General features: G+C 40.4%; 1 protein-coding gene across 1 annotated transcript in view; it reads left to right on the top strand.

Moving 5' to 3' along the window:
• focad (focadhesin) overlaps nucleotides 1–26,133 on the top strand; it is a 101,385-nt gene that overhangs the window by 22,164 nt on the left and 53,088 nt on the right. The window contains 13 exon segments of the mRNA XM_042345172.1: nucleotides 2,458–2,562; nucleotides 8,717–8,818; nucleotides 9,073–9,277; nucleotides 10,867–11,073; nucleotides 12,631–12,718; nucleotides 16,425–16,633; nucleotides 17,026–17,286; nucleotides 17,833–17,937; nucleotides 18,175–18,276; nucleotides 18,587–18,717; nucleotides 21,580–21,706; nucleotides 24,824–24,958; nucleotides 25,912–25,962. Coding sequence (XP_042201106.1) covers nucleotides 2,458–2,562; nucleotides 8,717–8,818; nucleotides 9,073–9,277; nucleotides 10,867–11,073; nucleotides 12,631–12,718; nucleotides 16,425–16,633; nucleotides 17,026–17,286; nucleotides 17,833–17,937; nucleotides 18,175–18,276; nucleotides 18,587–18,717; nucleotides 21,580–21,706; nucleotides 24,824–24,958; nucleotides 25,912–25,962 — 1,828 coding nt within the window.

Raw genomic sequence — 26,133 nt, 5'->3', positions numbered from 1 at the left:
ACCACGGGAAGGATTAGCTTTGGGAAAGAAGATTTGTATTTCACACTTTAAAGTTGCTCTCACTGGGGACTAACTGCATAAAACTTAGCTGTACATGTTCAAAGTTATGCCAACTGAGTGCAAACACTGGTTAGCATTTGACATTGCAAAACAGAATTTATTAATATGAAACCAATCCCAAGAACAGATCATTGCATCATCACCCATTGTAGACTTCATTTTTAAATTTAAAGTACTTCTAAAATCAGCTGCAGCACAAATTCAAAGATTTGGGGTTGCAAATCACAGGATCCCAAATCTTATCTCGTCCATGACGCTTTTGGTCATTTGTGTAGAGTCCTGTAGCTCAGTGGTTAGAGCACTCGCTTTGCAAGCGAGAGACCTGAGTTCAATTCCAGGCAGGGCGAAACCTTGGGCAAGTTTCCTTACTCCACACAGAGCCTAATAATAATCCCTCCAAAACCAAAAACAATAATAAATTGGTCATTTTCAATTTACGACTGTTTGTGGGACATTGCTGTGCGCAATTGGCTGCCGAGTTCACCCACAAATATACAGTCCATTCACTTTACAGTGTGTTCTGTGAAGCGCTTTGGGACGTCCTCCCGACGTGAAAAGCGCTATATCAAATGCAAGGATTATTATTATTATTCTCCGCAGAGTTCAGAGATGAGCAGTGTTACAGGGATGAGCCATGATTCAGGAATCAATAAACCAGGGCTCTGCAGCATTGAAATTGATGCTTAGAGGGGATCTTACAATTGTATGCAATGCTTCATACCATAGGGAAGGTGAACCTGGATCAATATATTACAAATATATAATAACACAAATAATCTTTGCGTTTGATACAGCACCTTATCATGTTGTTGAGACATCTCAAAGTGCTTCACAGGATTTTACTGTGAAGTGTAGTGACTGTGTATTTGTAGTGAACTCCCTTCTCTTTTCGAATAGTGTCATTTAACATCCACCTGAACAGGCAGACGTTTTATCTGAAGGATGACACCTCCGTTAATCAGGTTCTGCTAATTGGCTCCCGTCAGTGCCTCCTCACCTCAGGCGCTGGTAATATCAACATCCATGGTTGCACACTCTACCTCACGGAGCCAGTCCAGAACCTAAGGGTCCTGTTTGTCCCTCAACTATCCTTTCTACCCCACATCTGCGCCCTGACCCTCTCTGCCTTCCCCCACTTCCGCAATGTCGCCCGGCTCCGACACTCTCACACCACAGGCCGCCGAAACCTTCATACACGCCTTCATTACATCGAGGCTCGACTATACAAACCACTGCTTGTGGGCCTCCCCAACTCCTCCCTCCACAGACTGCAGATCATCCAGAACTCTGCAGCCCGTGTCCTCTCCCGCACCAGGCTCCGAGACCCTATCACCCCCATCCTCGCCCGACTCCACTGGCTTCCCATCACACAGAGGATACAGTTCAAGATCCTGGTCCTCGCCTTCAAAGCCCTCCACGGTCCCCCCTACCTCTGCGACCTCCTAAGCCTTTACCACCCTGTTCGCTCCCTCCGCTGAGCAGGCTCCAGCCTGCTTCACGGCCCCCACCTTGCTCGCCACACATCAGCAGGCGGGCCTTCCTCCACTCTGCACCCACCCTCTGGAACTCCATCCCGCTGTCCCTCAGTCTCGCCCCCTCCCTCGCCACATTCAAGACCCATCTCAAGATCCTCCTTTTCAACTGTGCTTTCGCTCCCTGCGTCCCCCTCCCCCACCCCAACCTTAAGCTCGGGTCCGTAACTCTGTCTGTCCAGCGCCTTGGGACGTCCTCCCAACATGAAAGGCGCTTTATAAATATAATTTTGTTGTTGTTGTTAATGCAACGCTCACCCAGCACTGCATTGGAGTGTTAGCCTAGACTGTGAGTTCCATATCCAGAGGCAGCAAGGCAAAGGGGCACGTGCGGGTTCAAAGGTGTGAAAGACAAAACCAAGAAATCGTTACACAGAAGTTATCCAAGAACTTGTTGAATGCTGTAATGGAAAGACTGCAGAGTTGGTAGTCTGGAAAGAGGAGTTGAAATGAGATAAAGATTTTTTCCCCCCCTCTGAACCTCTTTTTTACACGAAAACCTGATTTATGTTGCAGCAGATTCACGTTGATTTCATTTGGAAGCAACGTCCTGGAAATAGTTTTGAATCTAATGGATATATTTTAAAGCTAATTGTTCGGCGATTTTAGTGTAATTCGGCAAAAACTGTGTTGAATAGATTCCAACTGTGTAATGTAAATGGGGCATAAAGTAGAAGTCGGAACACCAGCTGGGAGTCGTGTCTGTTATGCCCACTCCTACTCTCCAAATTTGTGTTTTTCTCAGGCATAAAGTTAAGAAATTGGTGAAACTCATTTCCATATAGTGTTGAATACTTTTGCTTTATACTGCATGCCAGAGTAACCTGTTTTCTTCTCTCCCCACCCCACCCCTACACACACACAGAAACATCCAAGGGTTGATAAAGAGTATTAGTAAATTGCTGCAGATGCAGGCACTGGGATCTGAACAAATGGAAGAAGTGCCATATTTGTGTCCCTACACAATCAGGTAAGCGTTTTTTACCTTCCGCTGCTTGGCCACATTCCAAACTTTGCAGCCATCAAGATATACTGAGGATTGTAAAATGAATCTAATTTACACTGATTCAAACAAGACCTTATAACTGAATTGAATATTTGTGCAACCTGGTCCCAAGTTATTTTGAACTGATGTGTCCAAGAGAAACTACACTACTTGTATGTGCAAGGCTAACTGAAGTAGATAGATTGTTTCTTAATTCATGCCTAGTCCTTTGTTACAATAATATTAGGAATGTAATATCAGAGGTGTATAAGAGGCAGCCATGTATTCACACCTGGAGGTCCAAAGGTTTTAGCTCATACCTCCTGATCTTGCTTCAGCTTTTTGAGGTGACTTGAATTTCATGGGTTTGAGTCTGATGTTTTTTTCACATGTAATTTTTCAGTCAATCAAAATGACCCACATCTTGGTTTGGTTGTGGCGAAACATCCAGTTGAATGTCAAAACCACAGATTATCCACCTTCCTGACTAGGTAGGAGAAAAAAGCAGGCAACCTAAACAATACACAGTCACTGCACTTTACACTAATCCTCCTGACCTCAAAAGCACTATATCAAATGCAAGAATTATTAACATTATTATCCCATTGAAGTTTCTGTGTGCCTTGTTTTTATCGAGAGCTAATAAATAATCTGTTTAGTTTTACAACACTATCAACAGTTGTACTGTATCGGGGAAATAAAATCCCAATGCATCTACAGATGTAACCAAAGCTTTGGAAGACCAAGAAATGTGTCCTCCCTTTGTGCTCCAGTAGCTGGCCTATAAATAAAGCTCAAACCCCATTGATGATTATTTATTGTGAGTGTAAATCAAATTGGGAGTCTCTAGAGAAGGTTTGGAGATCCTAAGCAAAGGTTAAGGTGAACCAGAGGTTAAGCACACTCTTCAATTTTCATTTATTACAGTATGATGGTGCTGTTCTGTGTCAGCAGCCTGATGATATTAGACTAAAGGATGTGACTCTGATCGGATTTGAAAATAATATTTTAACTCTGTGCGTGCGTGTGTGTCCCCTCTTATCAAAGTATTTTTCTTTGCTTACCTTCTGTCTCTGGGTGATCTGATTTCAGGTGAATGACTGCCTTTAACTCTTCTTTTCCCTTGCCTCCCTGTGAGTATGCCCCTGAGCTCCGCCATCCTCCTCTCCTCTCATGTCCTCTCGCATGGTGTATTCATATTACATGTTGATATTGGAGGTGCATTCACCACAACACCCAGAGAAGAGTTGCGATTCATATTTGTGCAGCATAAATCCCAGCAGAGCAACATTGCACTGGGTGTATTCATTTAAGTTTGGTTTGGAGATTTTTGTCCTGGTATTCAAGCTTCCCCTGCCCCCTTACACCTTACACTACCAGAGTCATTGTCCTCTACCATCCCAATGTGATCTATCGTTTACTCCCCATTCTTTTCTCTCCACAACATTTGTGGCCAGGCCTTCTATCACTGTGCTCTATCCAATGGAATTTTCTTCCAAAACTATCTTCTCCTTGGCCTTCAAAAACTCCCCAAAACATTTTTTTCAACTATGGTTTTGGTCGAAGCATCTTTAAATCTCTTTAGAGAAGAGAAGTTTTTGAAGAGAATTCCATAGGATAAATAATAATAACAACAGGATTACACGTTACAGTAAATCGCATGAAATGATTTAAGACCTCCTGATGTGAGAAGTCTTATATTGAATGCAAATAATATTATTATTGTTATTTATGTTTAGTAAGTGCCTTGAATTCATGTGAAAGACGCTATAAATCTAAGTTGCTTTTGGTGAAATTTATTGATCCTGCACCACCTCTCCCAGCTTTACACATGCATAGAAGATATTTTTCATTCTTTTAACCTGTGCAAACTGAGTTGTTTGGCATGGCCTGGCTGGGTCAAATGGCCTGTTTCTGTGCCATTATCATTTTATGTTTTGGACAAAGTTTGCAAAAAGTTTGGAAAAATCATCAAGGATCTGCGACAAACTATTCAGCACATCTTATTTAAATTTAAATTGTGTTTAACAGATCAATCTCATTTCTGAGTGACTGGTCCGTCTTTCAAATTTCTGCCAGGACGATATATCTGGGACGAACAAAATTAGAAAAGGGAACATTTATGAATTTTCCTTTAACTTAATGATGCTTAAGACTGTGGCGTCCACAGGTGTGCACCTACCTATTCATCTTGGAATTCTCTACCAAAACTATCTTGCTATGCTACTTCTCCCTGGCCTTCAAAAACTCAAGACATTCGCTGTCCTTAGGAAATGTTTCTTGCAAGCCAGAAAATATTAATACAAGCATATTGTCTTCTTTACATCATTTACCATACAAATTTACATTTAGATAGTGCCTTTCACATCAGGAGGACATATTTAGCACAGAGGTCACATCTGAGTTGATCAGATGTCCTCTCTTGCTCCTACCTTTCTCCCGCCCATTAATTCTACTTGTCTGACCACATCGCTATGAGGTCAGTATTGGTCCATATAATCTAAAATCTACAGTCTACCCTCTCTAATTTTTTATAAAACAACAACAACTTGCATTTAGATAGTACCCTTCATGTAGAATAACATCTCAGAGAGCTTCACAATGGTGGGATGGGTGCTGAAGACATTGTTTTTAAAAAGATCACAAGTATGCCACTATTAGGGTTTGCAAACCCCATGCTCTTTTGAAATCCCAGGATTTCGGGAATTTAATGCCCCAAGTCTTACCTCGTCCAGGATGCCTATGCACCAGTGGGGTAATTCAGAGAGAGCGACCTTCTGAGAGGGAGAGTGCCCTGAAAGTTTAAACACCTGCCAGTCTGCTCCCGCTGGCTCATCCTCACAGCAATGCCCGGTTCCAGAGGAGCGAGAAGGCCTGCCCTCCCCTTCCACCCGGCATCGACCTTTATACAATCCCCAAATCCCAGAATTCTCTTCAATGAATTCTCTTCAATGAATTCTGAGATTTCGGACACATCATTACCATATGGGATCCCAGGATCACAAACCCCTAGCCACTATATTTACATATGATAGTCATTCTTACTTTGGCATAGCATCTTTCACGTTGGGAGGACGTCTCATAGCACTTATTGTAAAGTGGTATGACTGTCTATTTTGTGATGAACTTCATATTTCATAGTTTTGTTATTTAAGCTTGCAACATAGTAGTTTTCTCTGCTGATACTGCCATTGGTTAATGCCCCCAGAGACCTGGGTTTGATTCCCGGCAGGTCGAAATGTTGGACAAGTTTCCTTACTCCACATGTCTTTGTTTACCTAGCAGTAAGTAGGAACCCAGTTGTTAGTCAATTTGCAGATCACTTTTCCGGGGGTAATTGGAATTGAAAGGATTAGTTGAGGTACAGATCAGCTGTGATCTAATTAAATGGTGGAACAGGCTCGAAGGGCTGAATGGCAAACTCCCGTTCCTATGTTCCTATATAATAATTCCTTAAAAAAAAATTGGTCACTTCATTCCACGACTGTTTGTGGGACACTGCTTGCGTAATTGGTTGCCGCGTTTCACCCACAAAATATACAGTCAGTTCACTTTACAGTATATTCTGTGAAGCGCTTTGAGGTGTCTTGAAGACGTGATAAGGCGCTATATCAAATCCAAGGATTATTATTATTGTTGGTTATTTCCTCCATCCTCTCTGGCTCACCAACAAAAATGCCATTGCTACACTTTGTGCTAAAATCCTGTGAAGCGCCTTGAGATCTTTCAACAACATGATTAAAGCTCTATATCAAACACAAGGATTAAATGCCAGGATTACTAAAGTGGAGGGAACCCTTTCAAAATTACTGTGCTTCCTTCCAACCTGATATGACCATCTAATTGAGTCAAACACTGAATTTTACTGAGGTGGGGGGGGAGAAGAGGTTGGGAATCATAAAGGGTTTGCTGCAACTTCTTTTTTGTTTGCTGGATAAGGTTGGAAGGTCAGAAGAAATATGGAGACGACCAGTGTGTTAGAATAGCTATTGATTTTAGCTTGCAGTGTAATCAAGTTCAACATTTGTCTTGTTAGTGTCTCCTCCTTTAATTAAAAACCATACCATTTCTCAGACAATGTTGTTTGAAGCATCATTAAGGCCCTGTCAGACAGAAGCATTCAATCTGAACTATAATGACTTTATCCTGCGGATAAATGAAAGGAAAGCAAATTGCCCCTTTGTGTTAAATAGTCCTGAGAGACATACAGCAAATGGCCTGACTGAGGTTAGACCAACAGCGTCCTACTTATCCCTTTCATCTTTTACTATGTGCTTGGGTTTTAACCCCTTCTTACCTGGCACTTTGCTTTGAATTGGGATTCATTAGGCTTCAAAGCTGACAGGTGTTTACATTCTCTACACTTTTAATGTTTGGTTTACGGCAACATACAGGAGTCCTGTGTAATTGTCACAGAAATACAAAGTATTTCTTGTTGGGTGGGTTGTGTCTACTTCTCGGTATTTTCGCTGGTCTTTTCCCCTCGAAAATTTAAGTTCTGTACGCTTTGCTGTAGAACTGGGTGCAAGTTAGCTTTAGTCATTCTTGTTAGGTCTGTGTAGTGATTGAAGCTTTTCCATTAGAGATCTGTGCCTCATTTCATGCCCCATTTCAATGCAGACCCTTATCTTGTACCTGCCCGGTGAAGGGGGCAAGGTTAACTTATCATGTAGGGGCTGCACACACATAGGTGATATTGTTCCAGCAGTCACCTTAACTGTGCGGCTGATAAATTACGTTCAATGACACTAGATAGGTTTGTGGTGCTTAATGTGACGAGTCTCCATGGGATCCCCTCTGAGGACAGAGATGGTCAAGCAGATTGTAACTCGTCGCTCCGTCATATAAAGTGACAGGTTCTTGGTGAACATGACCTTTTGAACTCTGTGTTGTTGACCTTTAGAAGCCCCAAAGTACCTTTAGGACATTGGGATTTATTGCTTTTTTTTTAGACACCTTTATGCTCTAAGTGATTTTTAAGCCTTAAATCCCCACATAAAATAGATCAAGTAACAGGAATGGTCGTTTCCTAACGCTGTGCAACGCAGTTTACAGAAGAATATAGGTACTGCAGGATGATTCCATTTCAGTGCTCAAGTGAACATTGGCTGAAAGTTGAAGAGTTTGAAGGGGTTCGATTCATGTTTCAGATTTGCCCATGATTTGGAACTTTTGTCTATTTCTCCTTCAGGGAATTTGTTTGACAGTGGGTCTCGTCTGCAAAAGAATCTTTATCGTGTACTTGAATAGGGTGACAAGAGTGTTGGAATTGACACCAGCACCTTTGCAAAGGCTATGAGTGGTTCAGTCCCGATGTGACAAATTGTTTGACTTAAGAGTCTTGGTCAACCTGAATGAATCTCACCAATATTGTTCAGCTCTGGATATGCTGCTTGCCTGTATCTTGTCTGTGGTCCTGATTAGCTACTTAGTTTACCCACATAACAGTCAAAGTAACTAATTGTGTGAAACACTATGAGCTGCATCAACCTGATAAAAGGGATAACAATTTCACTTGGGTCTAGATTTACTCTATTTTGCAATAGCAGTAGCATAGTGAGTCCTGTCTTCCTTTACTGGAGGGAAGTATAAACTTTGGCTACAAAGTACATACAGCCACATTATTCTACAGTATATCCTGTGAGATATCTCAATGACGTGATAAGGCAATGCAAGGATTATCATTTTATAGCCCTCCTTTAAAGTAGATAAAATTCTCCTGATGTCAAGACCAATCTAAATCTATCTTTGCTGTTTTTGGAATGTATTTGGTCCTGATTAGCTACTTATTGTACCCACATAACAGTCAAAGTAACTAATTATGTGAAACACTATGAGCTGCATCAACCTGATAAAAGAGATAAAAATTCCATTTGGGTCTAGCTTTACTCTATTTTCTTAGCATTTCGGTGCATCCAGAAATAGACAAATTTTTAAATATAGTTTTAATTTTGAAGCTGGTTTTCTGTAAATTATTACAAGAATTGCTCCCCTAACATCAAAAGCAATTTTTTTTTGGCATAGTATAATAATCCTTGCATTATTATAAATCTGAAAAATACTATTTCTATGGAACAAAGAGCCAAGTGGAGAAGTGGCCCACTTAATGTCTGCCCTTTGTGTTTCACTTCATTTCCAGGAATCCTCCACACCCTTACATTGTTGTGTTGGAGAACAGGCCTGACAGCTGGCCTCTTTTGCTTCAGCAGATATCTGCTATTTTTCAGCAACCTTCAGAGAGGTAAACATTTTATTTCAATAACAAATCTTTTGCAGTATAGAACTGGCTTGAAGTGGTGGGACATGCTTGATGGGCCGAATGCCTACTCCTGTTCCTCTGTTAATAATTAATAATAATAATGTTCAGGTTGCTATGTTATGTGAGCAGGGGGAGAACGACCACTGCCATGAGGGTGGAGTTGTTAAGTGGGAGAGAAAATCGTTGGAACAAAAAAATGTACAGATGTTCTTAAGTTTGTGACTTATCTGCAACAGGCTCAGGGCATCTGTTGTGCTTGTGGTGGCCCCGTTCCTCAATTATTTGTACTGTGAGCCTTTGTGCCTGCGAGAGAACTCTGAGCTTCGCCTGAGTCTCCTCAAGGTCCTGCTTCAGTTCCGATGTGGAGAAGAGAAGGAAGAGCCCAGTCTGGTGGAGCAGCAGGTACTCCGTCTCCTCTTCAACCTGGTTCCGCACCTGCAGGTAAGGCCTATCAGCAGCCTGGTATGATGGATGCACTTTAATGATCGCACTGGTCACGGAAACACACAAGGCATGACCCCTGAGCTCCCTTATGAGTCCTTGTGGGAGTAATAAACACAACTTAACTTGACAGCTGGGAGCCTCCCTCTTAAATTTGAATACATCATTTAACTTTAGAGATGTGCAATTCTAAACCATCCATTTGGATCACTGGAATTTTTATATGCTGGCTGCAGGGTCTATTGCTGACATAGTACATTGGTCACCACCACTATAAACTTACTTCACTTCACCACTGCTTGTGGATCAATACTGTGCACAAATTGGCTGCCACATTCACGTACAAATATACAGTCACTACATGTTTCAGGAAATCATGTGAGGGTCTTTGAGGTGTCCTCCCGATGTGAAAGCCACTATAGCTAATGTCAGGGCTGTTACAATATGAACAACAACAAATTGCATTTACATAGCGCCTTTTAAGTCGGGAGGATGTCCCAAAGAGCTGTTATTAATATTTGTGTTTGATAAAATAACTTATCACTCCTGGTGGAACATCTCAACACAATTTTTTAGAGACCTTCAGTGCAACTGATAATTTGCTTTACATTCCAGTGCCTTCAGTAACTCTGAACCTGATTTGAGACCTAATGTTTTGAAATGTAATTATGCAGGTACATTGTGGAAGTGTCAGTTTGGTGTCTCTACTCAGTAACAGTAGAGATCCTTGTCATGTGGAGGTGTTTAGGGAGATGAAAGCCAATGCGAACGTCCATCTAAATGTGGGCAGTATATTACCTTCAAAATACACAGTCATTTTACTGTAATTCCTGTTAAGAGCTTTAAGACCTCCTCCTGAAATAAAAGACTATATATCAAATGCAAGAATTATTAGCATTATTATTATAATTATAATTATTATTATTATAATAATATTATAATTATTATAGTTTCAGAGGGTGCCTATAAATCTATAATAATAATGCTGGTTTCAGAGATTTATAAGCACCCTCTGAAACTTGGCTCAGATGCTGATCTCAGTTTCATCTACAGTAAATTTTGTTTCTGAACGGAATCCGGAGCATTTGCCATACAGTAGTAGCATCAAGCAAACACTGTACTTCACCCACAAAATACACAGTCAATCCACTTTACAATATATTCTGTTAAGTGCTTTGAGACGTCTCAATGACGTGATAAGGTGCTATATCTAATACTATTATTAAAATGGAGGTTACATTTGTGTGGCATGTGCAATGGACAGCAAAGCCCTGGTTTTGCCATTTTGAGCACACTTCAACCCCATTGTTCTGAAATCACATTACATTAGTGTACCCTGAAAGTACTATAGGATGTTTCTATTTTCCGACCTGTTTATGCTTGGCTTCCTAGTAACTGCTATTTTAAACCTGCAGACGGTCATACACAACAGCAACGCCTTGCTCTTCGACTGATTGTGCTGTGGGGTCACGTCTCTGAGCCCTGAACGATCAAACCATGGTTTACAATACATCGTACACATAATGGACAATTGTGGCACAGCCGTGTATGTCAACAATGCTAACTCCTGAACCTTTCTTTCCCACCAGATAAATAATTTGGCACAAGTTACAGAAGCTGCTATATTTCTCAGAGAACTATCACTCACTTTCCTCCGCCATGCTTCCTTTTGGAAATCTGAATTGTCCCAGCTCTCTCTGCAACTGTTGTGTGTCTGTGAGGTTAGCCTGAACATCGCAGGAGAGTTATCCTCCCTGGTTTTACAAATTCAGATGATTGCCACAAAACTCCCTGAGGTAAGCATTAGGACCTTTGTGCACATTTTGTGTACGTCACTGATGACCTATTATTTGTAACAGATAAATAATGATGCACCTTCTATTAGCACCATTCAGGCAAATGAATCCCAACATCACCACTTATGGAAACTGAAGTTGCACCTCGTGGGAGCCTTTCACAATCGGACCCCCTTATCCCACACTGTTGATTCAGTAGCATAAAAGTGGCATCAAACTGAAGGTTGTATGTAAAAAAAATCAAAATTCTTGATGCTTTGAAATGCCTAGAAAATAAAGTAAATCCTAGACCCAGGTGAAATTACGTCCCATCTGTCCTAACAAGAACAGCCTAAGCTTTTCAAGTTTTAGTAGACATTCTGTGTGTGCTTTTGCACAATAATGAACCTCAAGGTCAAGAAGATGTTGAGAAGCAGTCTAAGTTCAAACCTTGTGGTTTTATTAGATGCACAGTGCTTTACTTGGTGTGAGGCACAATGCAGCCAGTGCTTTATCAACAGTGATTTATTGGGTATAGTTTATTCCTAATTTGGTGATCATTATATTACTTCCTTTCACAACGGTCTTGGCTGCAATGTTCTCAGCTGCCCAGAGGGCGTTCTCTTGAAACCCAGCATTGAAAACGAAAAGTGAAATTGTGGGATCGGGTGTATTTAGGATGTGAATGTGTGGCCCCACTGTCGCCCCGCTGGTCCTGGGACATTTTATCACTCGTGGAATCTTGTTACCAGATCACAGCCCTTGCTCCATCTGGAAGGCAAACCACATGCTTCTCCGACTCCCTGGCACCACACCAAGAATTTAATTGGAGAAGTCGATTGCCAATTGAAATGCATTTTTTGTTTAAAATAAGCAAAAGTAAGCTCAAGTGATCCTGATCAGTTGGTATTAATACAGTAACTGCTGGCCAGTGTCCAACCTTCAGATCTCCTTAACTTGCTTCTCATCTCCCGGTGACCTCCTGAAAGGTTTCTCTTGTGTCAACCAGGTTTTTTTTTAATAAATTGCATCAGAATAATTTACCAAGTTGACTTTACATTTTCTTCTGCCTGAAACTATTTGAGTCATGCAAACTATTTGGTGAGAATGTAACTCAGAAATAAATTGCAAAGCCTAAATCTGTTTTTATGACAGTATGCCCTGGCACACTTGCCCATGTCTGCCCTGGCACTGGTGCATTTTTAGGAAAAAGTGTTAATTTTTCTATTTTTTTCTCCCCGTCAGTATGTGCCTCTGATCCTGGTCCCCAGCTGCCTCATACAGTTCCACAGGCACTTCAAGTACCCCGCTCAAGTGGCTATTCTTCATGTGTGAGCAGATAACATACATGAAGAGCTCTCGGCGATCACGTGCAAAATAGCATTTCTTTCTGCTTAATTAGTTGACTATGCTCTTCTCAGGCCAAATATTTTCCACTGCACAACTAGGTGTTCACCCACCTTGACAGTGAGTGTTAGCAGGCAATCTCCATCCACTACCACCAGGACTGCACCCTACTGGTGCAGGGGGATATTGAATGCAATTTTATTACTATTTGCTTATTTTTGTGCTTTCTAGAGTATTCCTGCTGAAGAGATGCTTGTTGGACTGAGTTTATTGCTGCTACAGACTCCAATGTGTCAGCAAGCGCCCATTTTGAATCTCGGTAGGTTTGTGTCTCAATTTATTTGTTATTACTACTACTGATAACAATAATTAATCCTTACACTTGGTGTAGCACATTCCTGTCAGGTGGACAGCCCAAAGCGCAGTGGCTGTCTTTTGTTTTTACCAGTAATGTTCACTATCTAGAAGCAATCAAACCTGATGTCCTCTCTCTGCGAAGATGAACTGCTCGCTCAGCAGAATTATAGAATAGACCAAAGAACTCCAGAAAAGAGCCAAGGTTTCTGTATTACCTGCTAAATAAAACCAGGCACCTTCATCAACATGGAGTTATGAGTTTTTTTTTACTATCAGGTATAAAAGGCAATTAAGGAGAACTACAGCTTATTGAGTTGCTTGGTGGATTGCTAAAATGCACTCAGATTAATCTGACACAGTTTTACAAACGATAAGCGAACTTGGGGACAATTCCCTTGCTTCCCATTCCCTGATCTGATTTGTAACTCAAGTCCCTTGATATACATTTGTAGCAAGAAGAATCACTTGGCAAAGGCTAACTTCATCCCTCCCTTCTAAATAAGGTGGATCAAAGAGTGGGAATCTATTAACTCCCTCTCCTGCCACCACCAACCTTTCCTTTTCAAGTGAACCACAGCCAAAATTGAGCATAAAATATACTTATGTTTGACCTTGTGCCATATTATGTTGAAATATCTTAAAGCATTTCACACAATGTTTTTTATTGAAGTGCTGTGAGAGAGAAGCAGACCGAAAATGGACCTGACTGAGTTATAGATGTTGAATGACCTGCTCAGAATATCTCAGTCAAGGTTGCTACAATTTTCATGCCATCAAACTGAGCTGAGGAAAAATAAAAGGAAACGAAGCACTGAGCAGGATTTTGATGTAGAAGACTACGCAGTACCCGCATTGAGATGCTGTGTAAAGCCTTCTATAAATTAAGCATGCTCCTCAAAGAGAATTGAGATCATAGCTACATTATTTCAGAGGACAAGAAAACATTTTGGAGTATGTCTGTAGTACTTGGGATTCCCCACTCTTTAATTGTGAGATTCAACTGTTATGAATCAGCTTAGAAGACTGAACACCTGTGTAGACTCTGCTGTTGTTGTGCTCTTTGCGGCTGTCCCATTTTCATGAGAGTTCCTTGATTGACGATTAACATGTTTTCTCCCATCCCAAGGGGAACATTGGCATCGAGTGAACATCTCAACTGCCCTTTTGGTGTTGGCTATTGTAATTGATTAGATCATAGAAATAGTAATCTACAGTGGCTATTTGGCTCACAGAACAAGGAAATCAATTCAATTCCACCGCCCTCCTTATCCCCATATCCCTTTAAGTCCCTCTCCCTGTCTGCTTCCCTCTTGAAAGCTAGAATGGACTCTGCCTCCAACACCCTACTCGGCAGAGCAATCCTCATCCCTGTAACTCTGGTGAAAAAAAATTCTCCTAAATTCTCCTTTCTCTGTTCTTGTGGCTATCTTATAACTGTGTCTTCGAGTCACTGGCTCCCATATCAATGGAAATAACATATCCTGTCAAAGCCCTTCATGATTTTGTACATCTCTGTCAAGTCCCTCATTCAACCATATCTGCTCAAATAGTAATAATTAATAATCCTTGCATTTGGTATAGTGCCTTTCACATCGGGAGGATGCCCCAAAGCGTTTCACAGGATTCAATGCAAAAATGGAGTAACTATATATTTGTAGACGGTTATTTGGGAGATTGTTGGTCAACGCATCGGGAGAAACTCCTTTCTCTTTTCGAACAGTGTTGTGGGATCTTTAATATCCACCTGGACATTCAGACAGGATCTCAGTTTAACATCTCATCCGAAGGATAACACCTCCAACAATACCCCCCCACCCAACATTGTATTGGAGTGTCAGCTTAGACTATGTGGGTTCATGTGCTAATATGGGGCTTGAACCCACAACCTTCTGAACCATAGGCAAGAGTGCTGCATCAGGCTGACACAATGAAAAGATTGGTGGGCAAGGACCCAGGGAATGAGGGTGAATAATGGCCAAGGTGCCTAGAAGAGAAGCAGTATGAGAAGCAATCTTATTTTCATTATAAATTCCTGGATGTACTGAAATGAGAGAAAAATAAGGAAAGTGTTTGTAATTTTCCTTCCTTTAATGTGTAGAGAGAGATGATGCAACAACATGCTCTGATGGCAAGTAACGGCAAGTAACTGGCGCAAATCAAGGGGAATAAATTATTTTCAAGCTTCCTCGTCTTTAGATCTGAAACTTGCTTTAAATTACAAAAGGGAAGTGGAATATATGGTGTTTTAGGCCATTGACAGGCCAGTCACCTGATGTAAAGGGTTTTCTATTCTTTAGCAGTCTGGAATGGGAGAAAGGGACTGTGGGTGGAAGACATGAAAAACCTTTTATTTAAAGCAGCAACAGTAGCATTTGGTGTTCGGATAACAAGCTTGACATCTAATGCCAGCCATTGCTTTATGGTCTGGTACTATATTGAGGTTTGTGTGTAGTCAGTGGACCAGTGTGATCTAATCTACATTTTCTGCTGATAGCTTGTTTGATTGATTAATGACAAAATCAGTTTGTCCAAAAAATATCTTGCGGTTTACTACTCATGCATTGCAGTAAATGAGACTCATTAAATGGTAATGGACCATTTTCTTGTAGAAGAAAGTACGCACACATATCATATCTTGTAATTTACCACAAACAGCAAGAACTTCAGGCATTATTATTTGTTGAATGTTGGAAACGCAGAGACCAAATCTGATTGAAATACCTTTAACTGATGCGCTCTGCATTTCCTTCATCAGAAACATTCTCTGAAGAGTAGCTTGCTAGCTTTGACCACAGCCCAAAAACTTACTTAAAGTATAAATTCACTAACTTGTGAGGTGCTGTAGATATATTAGACCCTAATACCTTTTCTACTTTAAAAGTACCTCTTTGACCACACTTTTGGTTGTATCAGCTTTGTTAAGCACTTTGGGAATTCCGAAAGGCAATAATTAAATGTAAATTGTATTGTATCACGTGGCGATAGGCACACTTTTTTATTGTCCTGTACAGTTTTTTCCCATTGACATTTTCTATTACTTTTTATATTTGGAGATAGCAAGCGCAGGGCAATAGGATGAAACATAAATGTAGTCCCAAGGTATACCACAGCTTCAAATGTTTTGTCTCGATAATTCATTCATAAGTTTAGATTTTTGGTTGCTCTTCGCAGCACTTTTTTTTAGAAAAACGTATGAATGAAAGAATGGACTTTCTGTGTTTTTAAACATTTTTTAAAATGAGCATCACATTATGAGATAGTCCACATACTATTCAAATAGATTAGCTGTGTCCCATAAATATGTCAGAAACCTGAGGAAAATTGAAGATTAATTGACCAGCTTCTCTGCAGCTATAATGATAGAAACATCAACCTCAGTGAAAAAATGAATGCCAGGTAGCTTGTTGGAAGATATGATGATCTGCTGTGATTTGTAATCCTCTGGCACATTGCCTTTCTGAGTTATAGTGACCTTTATATTACAATATCTGGAGAGTCACTGTGCTCACCTCAAGACTACACAAGTTAGAATGGTATGATTTGTCACAACACTCTTGCCTCTTCCATCCGAGCCAATTTCTTCCTCAGGCAAAGATGCCTGTGGTTTTCTGAATGTGTGCACTACAGCATGTGGAGAGGGTTTGATTGAACTTGTCTGTTGTTGACAGCGCTGAAGATCCTGTCTCCACCGTGTATGCAAGAGTTGCCCACAGAGGCTCTGATCCTCCTGATGCCTTTGCTGCAGATAGTGTCGTCAGCAGTGGTCATGGACTGCATATATGACTCGGAGGTTACAGCAGACAATCACAATCTTGCTGTGAAAATCCTTGACCTGATACGCAGTCTAGACGTGAAAGAGTGCACACGCAGGCAGAAGGTAATTGAGAGAGTTTCTCTATTGTATGATTTGTACCACTGATTTTCAACCAAAAAACAAACACCCGTTAATTTTTGGTATTGAAAACTCTTATTGTGTGACTCTACTTTACCCTAATGCACATTCTGGAGTCTTCAAGCTTGGCTCTTTAACATCTTACGCCTAAGATCTTACTTTCTGAGATTAGATGAACAAGTTGCGGGAGAGAGGGCACATTCTATTCTAGATTTTATTCTAGAACTTTCCATGCATTTCTGCACAGCGATGGACAGCCACATGAATCACCCAGCTGAGCAAAAAAATCTTATTCTTTTTACCGGTCTTTGCTTAAATGAAATTTGTTGAGTATAATTAAGTTTCTCCCCCTCCCTCGCCTCCCTCTCTTTTACTAGCCTTGCTGCGAACTTGTGTTTCCTATAACTGGTTGGTACATAACTCTCTTCGGGACCTGGAGAATCCTGGATGGTTTCAATACAGATATTGAAGCTGTATCTGACTGGCTAGCTTCTATCAAATCAATGCTGCCTTTAAATGACAAAGTTCCTGAATACATTACTCTCCTGCTCTCCTACATAATTGCAAAAGAAGATGGAGAGTGCCTACACAGAGCTTTGGAGACGACTACGGAATTAGCTAATGCTGATTCCTCTCAGGTAAGAGTATTGTAGATTTTGAGAGTAAGTGTCACCCCCAAGTGTAAAGGGAGCTGAATGGAATGGAAAGGAACGGTGGCAATTTTTCACAGATATGTTTATAATGGGGCACCTAATCATTTGGATCTGAGATAACGTGCTTTTAATGTGGTTTGCCCTGTAGACCCAACTAGAAAACAATACTCTCCTTCATTTCAAGAGCCACACTTCCTAGGTCAGTCTGTTACATCCCAGGTCAGTCCAAAATATTGACCAGCAAGCAGGAAAGTTTTTAAAACAAAGCAAAGCACAAGAAAAAACACAATCTTTTCCTGCTGCAGAATGATTTTATTTGTTTTAAGATTTAACAATGGAAACTATCCTGAGCAGTACGTACTGCTGTCTGTGCCACATCGAGGCAAGACATGGATTTCCAAAATGTGTTTCTGATCTCCAGTCTGTCCTAGTAGGCAGACGGAGAGGGATGGGGAAGTCACTACTCTAAAGTTTTGACCTTTTTTGTACAGCCTGAAATAATCTGCTCACCTCATTCCCTTTCATTTGTAGGTACCGCATCTCATCTCTGTTTTGATGTTTAAATTGGGACAACCACTGCAAGCTACCCTGTATCAGGCTATCCTTTATACCCTTCCCTCGCTTGGTACACACAAGGTTTGTATTAAGAAATCACTGGACAGTAGTGGTGAAAGTACTAGATTGACACAGAACTGCAAGGCACAATCTGGCCTCAGGGAAGGACTAGAGTACCCTTGGCTGAAAACAGCAGTTGTGCTCATTAGACAGCCAAATATTACAGCAGTCAATTTATGGATGTGAAACGGGCGCTTTTTAAAGAAAGTAAGTGAATACAAAATTCTGATTTCTGACTTTCTTATCCTTTCACATTAGGTTTGTGTTGCTCAGATACTCCGTGCCTTACAAATGCTCTGGAGCACAGCTAAACTGAAAGCCATATCTTTGCGCCTGATGACAATCTTATGGGAGAAACAGGCAAGGATGTTTTGCGCGTGATATTTACTGACATTTTAGTCCATAAACTGTCTTGTCACAGTGTTTGCTATTTCAGCTTTCTTTGTTAGCTGCAGTGTGCAGTTTATTTGTAATTAAATGATGCATTGGTAAAGGATATGGTAATATTGTAACAAGATGGCAGGGAAAGCCTTGAAATCACCAAATATCTGGGGTGGAAGTACTAACTAGATGTCTTTAAAAGCAGTTAAAAAACATTTTTTTAATTGTGTTTTGTTCAGTATTTCCCTTCCCTCACATTTCTTGCATTTCTTGTTTAATGTGCCTTTAGGATCGTGTTTATCCAGAGCTGCAGAAGTTTATGGCATTACTTGATGTGCCATCGATGTCGCTTGCTAAAGAAGATCAGTGGGAGCAGATGATTGCCAAAGCAGCATGTATCAGGGACATATGCAAAAAGAGGCAAGGGTCAATCAGTCAATAGATCTAATACAATATAAGTGCTTTGGTTTTTAGGTTTGGGTCTCAAGTATTTCTGCAATAAAATCTGGAGTAAAATTTAGATTGATAGTAAAATCGAGGCACTCTAGCACCACTTAACTTTTTAAAAGCTGCTTTCTTCCCTTGAGCTATTGATTTCAGAGTATCCTTGTTTTTCGATTTCCTAATTTGGACATAGCGGGACAGTTCTGAGTATTAACAAGTCTACGGATGGCTTGTGACGTCAGGAAGAAGCGAGCAAGAAACTTGTTTGCAGCATCAGATTGCTGTGATAGCATCACTAGTCCTGTGCTACTTCAGTGTTTACCAGAGACAGATGAGTTTGAAGCTGAGGAGGAAAATTATAATCAATATTTCTACTATGGACTTTTAGCCGTTCTCTTTCTCTGTCCATCGATCCCAAAGTTCCAACAGCAGCACAGGACCATTGAGTTCCGCAGAGTTTTCAGATATCTCTGCTGATGCATTGTGCTTATAAGCTGCAATCCTGTTCCACACTGGGTATTTAGCGAGCTCAGGGGTTAAATTGATGTTTCACTAGAGGCTTTTAATAGGGGCAATATCTATTTATTTCCTGTTGTGTGTGTTAGTGAGGGCGGTGGAAACCGTCTAATTTTGAGTTCCTTGATGGCGGTTAATTTTGCACTTGTGACTCAGATCCACGATTAGAGTGCATATATAATGTGCTTACATTATTGGTATTTCTCATTATTTAATAGTTAGATTATTCACCCACTCAAACTTCTTTTCCTTCCAGTTTCGGTCCAGTTTAGTAAGTCTGTCTTCATAAATGAATCTCCTAGAATCATCCTCATTCTTCTTTGGATTCTCTAATGCCTCAGTGTCCTTTTGAAACGAGGTTGCCCAAAGACAACACAGTATTCTACCAATTATCTGTACTAGGCTACAATAACTCGCTTGACCTGTAATCAAATGCCCTTGAGGTACAACCTAGACCCCAGTTAGTATCATGAATAATGCTTCATAGTGACTGAATAGCTTCAGTGTTCAGTGAATGATTAATAATCACACCCAAATCATTTTCACCTTTGCTAATGGACCCCCCTTTATTGTGCCCTTTTGCATTATGCATCACCTTAACATTTGTCATCATTACGTTCCATCTGTCAGTTCTTAGGTCTTCTTCTAATTGATGCTGGTCTCTTTGAATGCTGTCTCCTTTATGGCACAGTTACAGTACAGGCACTGTTCAGTGTGGTCCTTGTGCTGGAGTGATGGGAGGTGGGAGACTGTTAGTTGTATAGCTCTTAGTGCACCGTTCTCATCCCAACAACAACAAAATTACATTTCACGTTGGGAGGATGTCCCAAGGCACTGAACAGTCGGGGATTAGGAGCGTGGGGGGCCAGGGTTGGGATGAGGGAGGGCAGAGAGGTAGGAGACATGGAGGAGGCCAGGGCTTGCTGAACGGAGGGAGCAGACAGGTTGATAGAGGGTCAGCAGGTCAGAGAGGTAGGAGGGAGCAAGGCCGTGGAGGTCTTGAAAGTGACGACGAGGATTTTGAATATTATCCTCTGAAGGATGAGGAGTCAGTAGAGTCGGGCGAGGGTGGGTGTGATGGGGTCACGGAGCCTGGTACGGGAGAGGACACGAGCTGCAGAGTTCTGGATGATCCGCAGCTTGTGGAGGGAAGAGTTGGGGAGGCTGACATGGAGGGTGTTTCCGTAGTCGAGCCTTGAGGTGATTAATGTGTGTGTGAGGGTTTTGGCGGCCTGAGGGGTGAGGCAGTGGCAGAGTCGGGCAATGTTGCGGAGGTGGGGAAGGCAGAGCGGGTCATGGCATGGATATGGGGGAGAAAGGACAGTTGAGAGTCAAACAACTAAGCTCAGTGTAAGTGGAATTGGACCTAAGAACATGGATAAAGCTCCACTGAATGTCAGCTAATTGTTCACATTGTTTTAAAGCCACAGGAGTCTCGCTGGCTCTTTAACAGTAATACAAACCATAGGGGAGCCACCCTTCTTAAAGTTGCAATTTCTCAAGTTCAGAAGTTTATTTTGCATCAACTGGATTTACCCCATGAACACCCAGTTTGCAAAAGTGTTCGATTCCCGGCAGGGCTAAACCTTGGGCAAGTTTCCTTACTCCACATGCCTGATAATAATCCCTCAAGAAAAAAAACAATAATAAATTGGTCACTTCAATCCATTACTGTTTGTGGCACGCTTGCTGTGTGCAATTGGCTGCCGCTTTTTGCCCACAAATGTACAGTCAATTCACTTTACATTATATTCTGTGAAGCGCTTTGAGACGTCTAGAAGACATGAAAATGTACTATATCAAATGCAAGCCAATCTGTCCTGAAATTGCTCTTTCAACTCTAAGCCTATGTTCTTTTGTTCTACTGTCTAAATACTTCCTATGGTATTGATCTGGGTTTATTTTTCAATCCCATTTAAGATTATATACATCTCTATGAGCCCCCTTTGAGGGGTGGGATCATTATATTCGCTTCCTGTCTAGGTAGGAACAGTGCCTGATCCAAACATGGTTTAGAAATTAGTAAACTTCCGATTTCATTGGAAATTCTGTGCAATGTTAATATTAGCCTTTTACATTTTCTCTGTAGAATGGTAAAACATTTACAGCCCAGAAGGAGGTCTTTCTGCCTATGGTGTTAGTGCTGCCTCCTTGACTAGAGCCAAGCCCTCTAATTGTCTTACCCTTTAATATTACTTTGCCTCGCGGTTTAATCCAATTCCCTTTCAAGTGCTGCAAAGGATTTGACTTGAACAGCCATTTGTGCTAAAGCATGCATTTTTAACCACCTGCTGTGTCTTAATTGTGTCTTTGTATAATTAGATCTTACCAGCATGGAGCAGACATGCTAGCTGCAATCTCCAAGGTGCTGAACGAATGTACAAGAGCAGACCAGGCTACTCCTGCAGTACTCGTACTGCAAGGGCTCCATGCTCTCTGTCAAACTGAGGTAAGGATGGCCAACAAGGACTCAATGTTCAATAACATTATGGGATATAGTACACAGTTAGTTCGGGACACATGTGTAAGCAACGACAGGAAGATGAACTAGATGGACCTTAGTCTTTTTTGCATCTAGCGTTTCTTATGTTAATGTTTGCAGGGGTTAAGAAGGAGAAGAAGAAACTTTAAACTTTCAAAATGTTTATTTGCTGTTTTACACAAAAAATGAAGACTGATTTATAAAGTAACGTCAGTCATTATCAAATAAATAATGACAATAAATAAAATAATGTTTACCATTTAGGATAGTTAATAACAATACTCCTTGCATTTGATACCTTTCATGTCAGAAGGATGTCTAAAAGTGCTTCACAAGATTTACTGTATAGTGAAGTAACGTGTGTATTTTGAGGGTGAATGTGGCAGCCAGTTACCACACATCAATGTCTCACAAACACCCATGTAGTAAATCATTAATTTTATCTGTGGGTTTGTTAGCTGGGACATTGGGACAAACTCCCTGCTGCTTTTCAATTGTGCCATGGGATCGTCCACTTGAACAGGCAGACAGAACCTTGGTTTAACATCTCAGTAGCACTGCATTAGAGTGTCAGACTGCACTGAGTTCACAGTCATGATGGGGGGCTTGAACCCACAACCTTCTGACTTGAAGGTGAGAATGCTACCAACGAGCCAGGCTCACCATGACTGATTTTTTTACATTTAAAACTAATTTAAATTTTAATTTGCTCAGTGCCCCAAACCATATTTATGATTTATTTCTTACAGGCGAGGTGTAAGTAAGTGAGTTTACTTTAAGTAAACACACACAAAATGGGCTCTAAAGTGTGGCAATTTCTAATGGGAACGCTTAATTGTGATTCAGAGTTGCAAATAGGGATTACAATCAGTAAGTAGAAGAACATCATGACAATCCCTGAATTACATCCTTGTTTTCAACTTGATCCTTTTGTAAAAGAAATCTCTTTAGAAATCGTCAGATGCAGACATTTTATTCCCATTGCTATTTCACTAGATCGTGAGGCAGGTGGGTTTATTTGACATTTTTTTTAAAAAATGTATCTTTGTACAAGCCTCATAAAACTGGGTTCAGTAGAAATTCCACCTGGGTCTAGTTTTACTCTACTTATGTAATATTTTTGAGCATTTGAATTTGAGAAGTTCTTCAATACAGCCTTAACTTTAAAGCCGGTTTTTACTGCAAGTCCTTTTACTTCAAAGTTAGGACCGAATTCTATAATTTGCCAATTTTTGGATTCTTAAAATGCTACATAAATCTAGAAAAAAATCTACATCCAGGTAGAATTTCTCCATCTGTGTGCTATATGTGTGTTATGAACCACACATCTATATTTTCTGCTCTTTGCTCAAACTGCTCAGTTCACCGATAAAGATAACCGGGTGTTTGAAATGCAAAAGGCAGAAAATGCTAATATCAGCTGACTTTGTCTCACCGTCTGATGGAAGGTACCAATTTTACTCTATTTTACTGCTTTTTTTATTTAAAAGACGCACATGGGTGGTTCCTCGGTACAGTAAATCAGTGAAAGTGTAGATTGAATACAGCACAAAAACAAAGCAGTTAGCTTGATTTGTCATTACTGTCTTTTCCTGTTGTGGTTAACTGTTGAGCGAATGCCATTATTCTGGGCATGAGGTTTGTGTCGCAACACAAAACCTTTTCAGTATTGCATTTCTTAAGAAATGCTCAGTTTTGTAAATAACCATGGTAAAAGTGATGACGCATTTCTATGTTGAAAAGTGCCTTTTAGGTGTAGTGTCTTGGTAAAATGTTGTATTGCTGCTTTCTTTTGAAATGTCAAGTTAGTTATATCTTCCAGTAACTTCCTCTGTTATTCTGCTAAAATGAATGAACAGGGCTTTTTATCGGTGAGATAAAAAGTTATCAGCCCTCAGTCATGTTTCACAATCTGTCCTGATCAGCAGATCAAACAATTACACTGGGATAGATAACTGAAGTCAATATAAATCCCCTGTTTGTACATACATTAATATCAGCCTGGCTTAGTTGGTAACACTCTCATCTTTGAATCAGGAAGTTGTGGGTTCAAGCCCCATGTTAGGAGTTTAAGCTCACATAATCTAGGCTGACTTTCCAATTCAATGCTGGGGGAGTGCTATATTGTCCTTTGAATGAGATGTTAAACTGAAGCTCCATCTGGTTGTTCAGGTGGATATTAAACATTACATTATTCTGAAAGAGAAGGAAATTTCTTCTGGTTTCCTAACCAACACTCATCCAAATAAAAAATGATTGATTCAACAACCAGATTACATTTGTATAGCACCTTGGGATGTCCTCCCGACGTGAAAGGCACTATACAGATGTAATGTTGTTGTTGTTAATGGCTGTTTGTGGGACATTGCTCTGTGTAAATTGACTGCTGTGTTTACCTACAAATGACAGTCACTACACTTCACAGTAAATCTACTGAATCGCTTTGATACGTTTTATTAATAAGATGTTACATCAAATGCAAGGATTATTCTTATTATAATCATTCAGTCTGCAGTTCTCAAACAGACATGCTTGTATTCCAAGATCCTTTGTCACTGTAGTAAATATCTGAGCTGTTTTTCCCAGGGATTTTTTTTCTTCGTGGTCAGCCAAATACCTGACACATATGGAAACCCATCACCATGTTTAAGAAACTCCAAATTAACTACTGAAATTTCAACAATATGCCTTGTTTTTGTGGGTCTGGAATAGAATGCAGCAAATGGGGAGATTAGGTCTATATTTTTGGAGTCTAACCAGCTAAAACCACATAGATTACCATTGATATCACTGTCTGGCAGGCTTCCCACCTCTTGTCCAGGTATTTTTTTTGCCGAAAAAATACTTCACTTGACTGAGAAATTCCTTCATGACGTTTGTCTCAATTTAAAGTACCTCACCAGTGAGCAAAAATACACTAAAAGGATTACTAAAGGAGAATTATAAAATTCATTTTTTTAAAGAAAGCTTTAGAAAATTGATGAGAAGGTGATGGAATTTAGAAATAACATTAACATCAGGTGTCCAGTACTTTGCAGGTCAAGTGTTGTAATTTTATTTCTCACTCTGTCTCTGCCCTTTTAGGTCGTGGACATCCGGTCTACATGGTATGCTCTGTCACCAAAACTCTGTTGTGACACTCGGCCTTTAGTTGTAAAAGCCTTGACTGAGCTGTTTGCCCTGGTTCCTGCCCTGAATGTAAAATCCGTCGAATATGAGGTGGGTAGTAACAGTTACCAGAGGTAGTCACTAAACATTCAAAATTGCTTGTGAAATTAGAGGTGTAATGGAATTATTATTATATAGATGATATGGCATCTAATAATAAGATGGTCAGTGTAGCCCCTGATCACATACCTTATACACCTGCTTTGAGTGAAGTTTTTTTTCAAAATGTTTGTTGTAAGGTCAATGAGTTGGAATATGAGAATAAACACTGTATTGATGCATTTTAACAAAAGCTTGGATTTGTTTTAGGTTGATATGTCACCACTACATTATCAGAGATGCCGTCCTTCAGGCGGGACATTAAAGATCAAATTCCCATCTACCTGTTCTTTAGTGATGTTAAAGATCCCATGATGCTTTTGAAAAGGGAACAGAGGTTCTCTCTGTGTCCTAGCCAACAATTCTCCAGTTTAAATCATCTTTTGCCTTGTAGCTTTTGTAGGACCTTGTTGTGCATAAATAGCTACTGTTTGTCGTCTCCCAAACCAGTCCTGCAACTAACAGTGTCTACTTTTCAAATGTTGTTAGACATTTCGAGGTGTTAAGACATTCCAAAAAGACAAATTAGTATTCTTTCTTGTGAGAAGAATAAAAGACATAATTAACATGAAGGGTGGTTGATGCCAGGACACACACTGGACTCATTTAAAACAACAGCTTGAAGCTGTCATGTGAAGAAGGTAGGGTGGGTATGCTGGAAGGATGAGATCAAATGGGCTGTAGGGCCTTTTTTGTCTCAATCAACCTTGTGATCTTGTGAATATGTTGGCGTGCTCTGGCGTAAACCAAGTCACATGGTTTATTCTCCCCTGACTGTTCTCTGCTGTTTTTTGTGCTTTGAATATTACAACTGCTGTGAACATGTTCTACTGTCCATTGTCTGAAACTCATGTTTAACTAAGGCCAGATTTATTTCAACCTGATTTTTCTCTCCTTTTGCACAGAAATTCAGAGCACAAGTTGTGAGCATATTGTGGACTCATACCCAAAGTAAGGTGAGTTTAACCCTTGTTAAACCAGAGTCTGGTATACAGTTAGCCAAACTTGCATTTGCTTTCATTGATCCAATAGTTGAAAACTTATTTCCAAACCGGTTATGTGTGCCAGTATCTACTACTTGTCACCCCTTTTTATTGGTAACCGTAGTGCACAGATATGTAAGAGTT

This window comes from Callorhinchus milii, unplaced genomic scaffold (genome assembly GCF_018977255.1).
Source record: "Callorhinchus milii isolate IMCB2004 unplaced genomic scaffold, IMCB_Cmil_1.0 Scaffold32, whole genome shotgun sequence".
Lineage (NCBI taxonomy): Eukaryota > Metazoa > Chordata > Chondrichthyes > Chimaeriformes > Callorhinchidae > Callorhinchus > Callorhinchus milii.
The sequence above is the reverse complement of the archived record's forward strand: the minus strand, read 5'-3'. Positions and strand labels throughout refer to the sequence as shown.